At 40.3% G+C, this 10,709-nt stretch overlaps 1 protein-coding gene across 1 annotated transcript; it reads right to left on the bottom strand.

Annotated features, from left to right (window-relative positions):
* Window positions 1–306: 306 nt before the first annotated feature.
* lamtor3 (late endosomal/lysosomal adaptor, MAPK and MTOR activator 3) lies at window positions 307–8,850 on the bottom strand. The gene is made up of 7 exons (XM_080871528.1): window positions 8,752–8,850; window positions 8,493–8,548; window positions 5,506–5,540; window positions 5,349–5,407; window positions 3,742–3,875; window positions 3,187–3,250; window positions 307–659 (listed from the first exon to the last, which is right to left on the bottom strand). Exons 2-7 carry the CDS (start codon window positions 8,499–8,501, stop codon window positions 586–588), a joined length of 375 nt encoding a protein of 124 aa, XP_080727654.1. The 5' UTR covers window positions 8,502–8,548; window positions 8,752–8,850; the 3' UTR covers window positions 307–585.
* Between the last annotated feature and the right edge of the window lie 1,859 nt (window positions 8,851–10,709).

Raw genomic sequence — 10,709 nt, 5'->3', positions numbered from 1 at the left:
GGACAACAATCTCAGCAAAAAAGTGGCAGACGAACATCATTGCAATGAAAATGTAAACCTGAATCTGTTAATTAAATGTTAACTTATCTCTAAAAATACTGGTTAATATTTTTTAAATACCATATTTACATTTTCAAATTATATAAATCACATCTAAATATTCTCGGAATCATTTTCCCTTCATACATACAGCACTGTTACAGCAGTACATGACTAATATGATGAAATGCTTAAAGCAAGACCCTCCCAAAAAAAAGAAAAGAAAAAAAAAGTTAAATTCCAATAATTAATAAAATAAAATACAAGTAAAATTTAACCTCAGTTGTATTATTTTTTATTTGCAATTCCCCCATCCAACCAAAAACAACATTTTTAAATGCTTATAATTACAGATTTAATCAGACAAGAAATTCTACAAGAAATATCCATTAATGGCACAAAGGTGTACAGAAAACACAGCAAGATATGCACAGGTCTTATATTTAGTCAGATCTGTTAAAGACATGAATGCAGAAGCACTGAGAGCATGAAAGTGAGCAGGATGTGATGCAGATCATGTGACTGTGCAGCTGATATGTCACAGCTTTAAGTCACTTCCACCACCTGCCTCAGCTCCTCTATTAGTGAAGCCAGCTCTTTCTCCAGGCTCATTATCAGACCTGAGGACACACAAGGACAGTGTTGTACTGTTACTCAACAAATATGACATACATGTGAGGAGAAGAACTCACAACACACAGTGAGTACAGACACATAATATTTATGAGGTTTATTATCATTCCTCAGAGTGCGCCCAAATGCTACGTCTGCAGTTTGTCCAACGTTTGTTCATTCTGCGCTCCAGACGGGTTGAGCGCGTTTAAATTTTAATCGTGTTAATCGCGATGACCACATTAAAGCTGGCAGCCCTAATTTTGGGGGGAAATTACTTTGTCCATGTTTGGACTTCTGTGTTGTAAACGCGCAAATCAGTTCGTGCATGATTACATTGCTCCGCCCATCAAAAAGTCTGCGCATGCGTGAATATATCGCCCACCGTCAATATTTGGATTGACGATTGTCAGTTGGAAAATGTTTACACATTGCCCAACCCTACCACCAGGCCCGTTCTCTTCACAGATAATCTTGCAAGTGTCACGTCTGTCACAGCATCTCAAACGCCATCATTTCGGTCACATTTGCTCATTGGGCATCTACTAACTACTACACCACTTCCCAAATCTTCATGTTTTTCTGTAGTTTATCCTCAGGTACTGTGTGTGTGTGTGTGTGTGTGTGTGTGTGTGTGTGTGAGAGAAATAAAAAAAATAAAAAATGTAATCCGATCCATTAAATATCAAAAAAGCACCTCACAAAACTGGCGACACGGCGTAACTCGGCTCATAACCGTAGCACATCGCAGCAGTGTGCTCACGTGATAGAGCGGCTGTGTGTATTTGTAGCCTCGCTACCAAACCAGCATTTCATCTCCGAGGAAGTTATCCCAGAGAGAAGTAAAGCAAGTGTGTAAGTTCATCTCTGAATGTTTGTAAAGCATTCCAGCGTTAAGCTTAACAACCGATATATGGAGCGATTGCCTCTCTCTCTCTCTCCTGCTGCTACTTCAATCGTGAAACTGATCAATGATCAGCTGATCGGCTTTTCTGTCGCGAGTCCGCCTCTCTTCTTTGTTTTTGGCCCACTTTGCACCAGAAAGAGGAAACCAGCGCCTGAACAACAGCAGCACGTTTAAGCTTGATCAGCTGTTGTTAGAATTTATTTAATATTACTTTCTACACCAGGATCTTTTTCTACGCAGCTGACCGCTGTAACTGTGCAGTATATACACACACACACACACACACACACACACACATATATACATAGATATATATATTAGGGGTGCAACGATACACAAAATTCACGGTTCGGTTCGATACTTTGGTGTCACGGTTTGATATTTTTTCGATACAAAAAATTTTTTTCATGCTTTTTTAATTTGTCATTTATTAAAATTATAAATATATATTTTAACTCATAAGTACAGTTTTTAAATTTAATGTTGCTGAAACAACAAAGTAATAAAAAAATAAATCTGAGGAATCACTCATCTTTGGAAAAGAGAGTTTATTACAGAGAAATGTCTCTTTCCAAAATAAAAGCTATACTATAGCTTCTTCTGGGCTATATTCTCAGCAGCATATTAAACATATCAGGTCCCCATAAGGAGAATCCTGTGCTAACGGCTGTCTAAATGACTCGGCTAAAGTTTGTAGCATGGTGCTTGTTGTTTTTGTCTGCTTCCACTTGTCTTTGCACTAGGATGATGTCGGAGTAAATGTGCAGTCATATTCGTTGTGTTCCCACTAGTGCTGTCAGTGTAAATCTGAAATGACGTTAAGGCCACAACACGGCAAATCTCCGTTAACGAGCTACCGCGGATCGCCCCGTGCGTGGGGCTGGACGGCGTCAACACCTTAACGAGCTAACTGCGCTAACGCACTAGCTCCCACCCATGTAATTGAGCATTGCATGGCAGATCCAACATACTGTTTTACTTTAGTCTATGACTCGCTTACCTTCAGGGTCATACGTCACATGAAAACCAAAATAGTTCCAAAGGCCAGATCTGAATGAGGGTGGGGGAGGTTCAATTTGCCATGTTGCAACGAGATTAGCTTCTGTCTTGCTAGCTTGCGCTGCGCTCAGTGGATCTGCGCTCGACAGTGCAGCCTAGGCGGAGTAGTCGAACGCAGATCCACTGAGCTTTCAACAGACAGCATCGTCAGAAGAAAAGTTGATAAAATAAATTAAAAATGTTGTATTGTTCGATACATATGCGTACCGAACCGAAAGCACTGTATCGAACGGTTCAATATCGGTACAAGTATCGGTGCACCCCTAATAAATAAATAAATATATATATATATATATATATATATATATATATATATATATATATATATATATATATATATATATATATATATATATATATATATATATATATATATGAAAAAATATGGGTATGTCCTGATAAATGATCAGAATTATAATATTTCTGACAGTCTGAGTCTAAATAGAATCAAAGATCCTGTGATTTGGTTAAATTTCACTTGTAATGCTGATTTTATATTGACAACTACTGACTCTTCATATGACATCTAAATGGCATGACACTCTGCTGATCGCTGGCTCAAACTTTACCTGTGTTGGCAGTGTTGCCGGCAATGAAGCTGATGACCAGTGGTAGCCGATTGAACTGCACAATCTGTTCAATCCAGAAACATTACATGTTATATAAAAAAAAAAGTTAAATAAACTAGATATACTTTACCAAACCTGAGTTGGTCAATCCATACTCATCCTGACCTTAGAACAAACTGAAATAATGACATTAAACTTGGGTAGATGTCAGGGCTTGAAATTCATATCTAAAATTTTAGCCCCTTCACTTCTGATATGCAGAAGAGCTGAAGACCATCATCAAAACAACCTGACCTTATGCTTGTATGCCACACTGATGCAGTAATTTGGGGCAAAGGACCCTAAAACAGGTACTGTGCGTATAAATGAATATGCTGTTTGCTTTCATTATAGCAATAACTTAATATAATAATTTAACAATAGTGAAAAATAAAATAAAGGCTTGAAATATTTCGCTTTCTGTGTAACAAATATAGAATATATGACATTTTTGGAGCTAGATTATGGTATGACAAATATACCAAACTACTGATTGGTGGAAAGAAGGGGTCTGACCTGGTAGGCGTTATAATAGCAGATGATGCTCTTGTTCTTAGAAAGGCCCAGTTTGCTGCCCTGATCAGTGGCCAGAGCAAACGTAGACAGGAAGCCAGGTCTCAAAGCATGAACTGGGGCATTGTCGTTGGCAACTGCAAGGATACAGCAACGATGTCAGGGATGTAGGGATAAAACACTCTCCACATAAGGAATGTCTGCTGACATTTGTTTCAAATTAGGGCTGCCACAAACGATTATTTTGATAGTCGACTATTCGGCGATTATTTTTGCGATTAGTCGACTAATCAGATCATCATCCATTCAACGTAAAACTACAGCTTATTGCACCAGCAGCATCTGCTCTTATATAACTATCATTAGCTTACAGCTTTAAGTGTTTAAGGTATGCGCTAACTAAAAATAAAGACAAGATGATACTTTATTAAATTTTAATGAAATTTGCAGATTGTTTCAGTTGAGTTTAATAAACTCAGCCATCTGCCAAACCGATTTACTCAGGAACAAATAAAACACTGAAAAAAGCCAAACAACAACATTTTTAAGTTATCTAAGTGACTCATATATCATGTTTAACCTGAGTAGCGAAAGACGGCGGTGGGTTTGAAAACGATTTGCCGGGAGTCCGGTGTTCTCACGGCTCTAGTGACCTAGCCCCCGGCTAGCTATCGAGCTAGTGGGTAACAGACGTCCCCGAAAACGTCGGAGCGCTTTTGAAAATATGTGGTGTCCTGATAAACTGAGCAGATATTTGAGGTTTACACAGCTACATTCTCGCCTGAAAATATGTTAAACGTTTATTTTGTGACCCAGAAAGAATAATAAGAGTAACATTAAAACTAACTAGCTGCCGCCATTGTTGGAAACTGAGCAGGGCCGCGCTATGAATGCTGGGACACAGCTTCTTCTTCTTCGGGGTTTAACGGCAGCTGGCATCCTTGTACATGCAGTGCTGCCATCTTCTGTTTCAGTCCGTTATTACACTCTTAAATCCTACTACTTATTCCTGCGTCTGTTGTGATCTTACAAAGCTTCAAACGAGGCGTCGACTATTAAATCAGTCGTCGACGATTTTGATAGTCGACGTAATCGTGGCAGCCCTATTTCAAATACTGCCCAAACCTGCATAATTCACTATATTTATGATGCAACTTATTTGCTTTTTTCTCCACTAAAGAGCAACTGGTTACATTTTTCTCTAAATTAATATATAACATTTCTTGGAAATTCAAATTTGAAAAGATTTGAAACATTAATATATTTAGTAAAATACAAAAATCCTTTTTTTTTTAAAGAAAAAACATCTTATGCCAAACAAAGTAAGTCAAGTGTGCTCTCTGCTCTGATGTTCTGTGCAATAGTATGTGAGTCTGAGCGATTCACAGACTAACTGATAGCTCGTGGACTTCCCGCCTGGCTGACTTCCACCTTCAGGAGCAGCTACTCCTATCAGGGCCAATGTGGAAACTGGTTTTAGGCTCTATTCAAACACACTTTAATTCTACTACCAAGTTTCTCTTCTGTTACTTTTGCTCTCATGGATTTTACAGTTTTCCACACGACAGCAGTGAGACCAGCAATAACCAGCCATTCAGAATGTTTCTTACCTTTAATAACCGGGACACCATCCCTATCAGTGACCACAATAGCATGAAGACCTTCAATGCTGAAGGAGACAAACAACAAAACTTCCTCATTAAACACTGAACATCCTGATAGTGTCGACTGTAACATTGAAGATTTTGTTACTTTAATGATACGCACCTTTGCAACTGTTTGTAAAGATATCTCTTCAAATCCTGCAAATAATTTTACATAAAAAAAAAAAAAAAGGTTAGATAGTTGGTCAGAGCTAACAAACCATACTTCATCGTCCAGTAGAGGGAGCACGTTTGCTGTCCGCTCCACTCCAGGGACGGCCCAGCTGGCTGCAGTGAGCTCTGTTGTCAGATGGAGGCAGCGTACAACAAGTATGTGTTACAGCTAGTCTGTGTGACAGTGCTATTATAGTCGACACATCGCTGGTGTCGCACTGTGATTTTGATGTCAGCTGTGACACAATTTTTGCGGGGCATCAGCTGATTATGACCTTTCAATATTTGTATCTTGGCGGTGAGGCCACTGCAGAGACACACAGATATACAGAGGGAGATTGAAAACTTGAGTCTGTGGGGGAAAAAAAGCACACTTGACAAAGTCTTGACCACCTTATCTGGTGATACTGTCTGGGCGGCGACGCCTATCGTCTAGAATACTGCAGTGGCTTCCTGCACAGTACTGACTGGTATAAAAGAAGTTTCTGCGAACCATGGGTGCAGCAGTGAGCAAAGCGAGCATTACAGCGCGTACACTGCAGCCTGGTCACTCATGTGTCCGGTGACTTATCTGGACTTGGTGAAGCCAAGTATCCCAGAATTCTGTTTGTTCGAAACTTAGAAGCAGCAATGGTGGAGGAAAGTTGCTAGAAGTGTACGTAACGTTTGAGATGTTACCATTTCTGTGGAACAAAATTAACTCTTACAATATTTTCAGGATGTAGATGCGTAAACTTCAAATATTGCTCGATTTATCAAGACATCACCTATTTGCAAAAGTGCTCTGACATTTTTCCAAATGTCATTTTTGCTCTGACATTTTCATCTGTCATTTCATTTTCGTCCTCACCAGCTGAAGTCAAGGTTCACTACAGCTGGTGAGGACGCACATCATTTCCAAAACTTATTACAGTGTTTTATTTGTTCCTGAGCAAATCGGTTTGGCCGAGAATATAAATTAATCTTCATAACTGGGTCGTTTTATTTCAAAGTCTTACTTGGAGAGCTGTCAGTGTACTGAACTGAATATTTCACCAGTCCTTATCCCTGGATGTGAAAATGTGCTGTTTTTATTTTAACAGCTGACTCTGAATTAAATCTAACATTATAAATATTTTAATCCCACTGGGAGCAGAAACAGCATGTTGATACGTGAAGATCCTGAAGACTGCACCAGTGATGATCAAATTATGTTTTGTTTTTTTTAATATATTTTTTCAATTCTCTTCCAAACACTAGCTGTCTATTTTAACTTTTGAGTGTCTACTAAAATAAAAATAAAAGCATTCTGACATCGGACACGTTTGTTTCTGTTCAATAAGCAGCGTGAGCTGTGCATACACAGTGTTGGGAGTAACTGTATTCCGTTACAGTTACCGTTTAAAAAGGTGGTATTCAGAATACAGTTACTTTGTTGAAATAAATGGATTACACTGCGGTACTTTCCTGTTTCATATTGTCGCGGGTCATGACTGTTTGGGTTTTGTTTGATAGCTACGTTCTGTTGTTCCAGGCGGCAGCGTTACGGTTGCCATGGTTACAGGGCGACGCTCTCTCTCTCTCTCTGCGACTGTGTTTCCTGGGTGAGAGAGCGCCTTTTCGTTGTTGTTGTTGTGCTAAGCTAACAGGCAGAATGCTACAAGCATAGCTCTAAAGAATGTAGCATCATGGGCAGTGTAGTCCGTGCTGCAGGGAGAATGGACTGCGACACGTTATGTGTCTGTGAGCGCGAGGAGGGAGAAAAAGGGGAGTGGAAAGGTACGAGCAGTCATCGAGCAGAAACGGGAGCTGGAAGCATGTAAATATAATAATAACCACTGCAGCCAAGAAGAGTGCCTGACGAGCCCAGTTGTAAGTAAGCTATTAAGACTCGACTGTACACCGTGTTCATGTTTTCCTCCAAAAACAATAAGTTCCGTTGGAGCAGCCTTTCAACGCCTCTCTCTGTCTCTCACTAGCAAAGTTGACCCCCCCAACAAAGTAAAGCTATTTTTCGGCTACGAGCCGACAGGGACCCCGTCGTATTAGTCAGAGGTCCCTTTACTACAGTTCAGAGTCGCGGACCTTCAGTAATAGTAATAAATCACACAGCAATAGTACATTCACGTTGTTGTAAAAATCATGATAATATATTAAGTAATCCAAAGTATTCAGAATACGTTACTGTCATTGAGTAACGTAACGGAATACGTTACAGAATACATTTTGGGGCATGTATTCTGTAATGGAATACATTTTAAACGTAACCTTCCCAACACTGTGCATACATGTATAATATTTTGAAATAAAATTTGCGTTTTCTTCCTGGTCTAGCTTCCTCCCGGGTCTTGCGAAATCCAGACTTGCATGTGAACTTGCGAAGTACGGACTTGCATATTTCAGCACTGCGAAACTGCCTTGTATTAATACCCGCTCTTATGGCAGCACTGCATATTCTCCTGAACGATAGGCGTCGCCGCTCAGATAATCGCCACATAAGCGCTGATACAGGAAGAGAAGAGGTCAAAACCGGAAGCCGGAAGAGTTTTTCTTGTTTTTTTAAAAAAAACTCTTCCAACATCTCTCTTTCTCTGTATATCTGCACGTCTCCGAGTTTCTGTGCTGGAACGTCAATTAAAAAACAAACAATCGTACACTTATGCTTTCCACCCAGCTCCGGAGGCAGCGCAACAAACCGAAATACACTCCGCAGTGGTCGCCTCGACATCATGATAAGGGCACATGAAGCCGCTTCATTAATCTCCGACACCCCCAAGAATAAAGAGATCAAAATAAAATAAACAAGTAAATAAGTGCTTACTTTTGAGAGCGCTTTTAAATCTCGAACACTACTTCACGTGTCCCTTTTTTAATAGGAATTATCAGCAATACGTTTTTTCCTGCTTCTCCATTTTGGAGACGGGAACTCAAGAAGAATGACAGACGTCTCATACTTACATCGGCCATGGCAGCTATCGAGGTATCGAGACCGCTCGACGACTGCAGGGAGATGACTGTAATGATAGTTGTTCACACAGAGGACTCAGTACGTCGTCGGAACTTCACATTCTTTTATGTCAAATAAAGCACACAGCGGTTTCCCAGATAATATAAATGCGCGAGTTAACATCTCCTCATTAAACTAAAAACAAATAATAAAAATAACTAGACAGGCAAATTGGAAATACACATTAAAATCTCAAACGAAAGGACAAACCTTTGAACGACTTTAAAACAAAAACATAACCCTCGGGATCTGGAAAGGCAGATTAAAAAAACATAATCACGTGATTACTTCTTCTTCTTGAATTTTGGTGGCTGGCAAACCACAAAGTGGTGCATTAGCGCCACCAACTGGTATAGACATGAAAGGTGCTCAAAAATCACTTTCTTCTCTTTTTGTAGTACATTGATCACCTTTCACTTTACTGAGCTTTGATCGATTGCCTTTTGCCTATCCTCTATTGGTGTTTTTTGTATATGATGTAAACTGCACATTACTCATAACAGAAAAACACCAGCAGATGGATATGTATTCATTATATGAATACATTATTCTGTTTTTATTATTCTGCCATGTACAGTGTCCTTGAGTGTTCTGAAAGGCGCTTTCTTTTTTTTTTTTTTTTTTTACATTGTCTGTGAGAGATGAAAGGCGCTTTCAAATAAAATGGATTATTATTATGTCTTCCTTCCATCGTTCCTTTCATGCTCCACCCACAGCTAACACTGCACCCAAAACGGTGAGGAGAATCCTTACAGCACTTCATGGGGCTTCTTCTGAGGGGAAATCTTCTCCCGCCATTCAGCTACAACAGAACATGGAGGCGATGGACCTCATACAGGGGGAATCCACCCCCAAGAAGACCAACACAGCTTCAGTTGAACAACAGGTATGCACCCCGACGAGACATCCAAGCACAAAGAAAAAGCTCAGAGAGTGGAGACTGCACACAAAGGAAGCATCGGTGATCATTGGAGACACCAATGTGGGCTTGATTCCTCCTTATGTTGCGGAGGGAGTCCAAATTGACAGAATGGGGCCATGCAGAGATCCTTGTGGATAAAGCAGACAGTGACACATCGGTGGAGAAGCTGGTTCTCTCCTTCAGCCTGAATAACAGGTGTCAGAGGGATAAAAATGTACCAATAAGGGAGCTGAGAAGAACGCTGAGGTCGGCACAAGAAAAATTCCCCCAAGCTGACATTTATATTCCAGTGATTAACTTTTCTTCTGCCCTTCCCAAAACAGAACAAGACACATTATTACACATAAACAATTTTATTGCAGGTTTAAAGGAGCACATGCCTGCTCTACCTGCTGATAAGTTCAGCACAGAATCGGACAATCTTCGCTGGACGGACAAGACTGCAGAGCACATGTTGGATCATTGGAATGATCATGTTAATGAAGCATCTCCATGAAACCAATTTGAGTGACTGATTTTATGTACTTCTGTGCTTGAGGGAGGCTTCAGATGCCATTTTGTGAGAGTTTAGCCCCAATATAACCCACTAGAGGGTGCTGTAACTCCATTTAAGGGAATTTTCCCCTCCTCTTTACTTTTCTCCTTGTTTCTTCATTTTTTATTTGTATAGGCCCTTTTATGGCCATCCCATTATAAACTCCTGGGCCTGAAGCCTTCCCTAACCTTAACCTCTTTTAACCCCATGCAGGGAACCTAAACCTAACCGCCTAGAGCCCTGATTGAACATTGGGCCCTAACTTCATCCCCTGTCTTCCGGCCCTAAACTTAACCTCTGGGTTCTTTAAGCCCACTTTCAAACCCCTTTATTTGGGATAAGAGAGGACACTTCCCTCCTGGAGAGCAATCCGTGAGTGACGTGGGGGCCCAGGATGGGAACAGGTGTGGTCTGTGCATGGAGTTTGGCCACCTTCGGTGGCCAACCTCCAAACTTGAGCTCCCCCATCTAAACCCCCTAACCCTAACCATACCCCCTCCCCCATCCTAATTCTAATCTTACCCTGGGGGCCATAACACAAAACCCTCATCCTAATGTTTACAGTAAATTACAATTGGACATGGATATTCTCTACATTACAAAAATTGATTGAAACCTCTTTTTATTGGATAAAAAAATTCCCTCTGTGGAGGGAAACTCCCACTAGGTTTATATCTGGGACTCTCCACCATTTGACCTTAGAATTGAAGA

This window comes from Rhamphochromis sp. 'chilingali' (assembly GCF_963969265.1).
Source record: "Rhamphochromis sp. 'chilingali' genome assembly, chromosome: 21".
Lineage (NCBI taxonomy): Eukaryota > Metazoa > Chordata > Actinopteri > Cichliformes > Cichlidae > Rhamphochromis > Rhamphochromis sp. 'chilingali'.
This window is presented reverse-complemented; position numbering and strand designations above follow the sequence as displayed.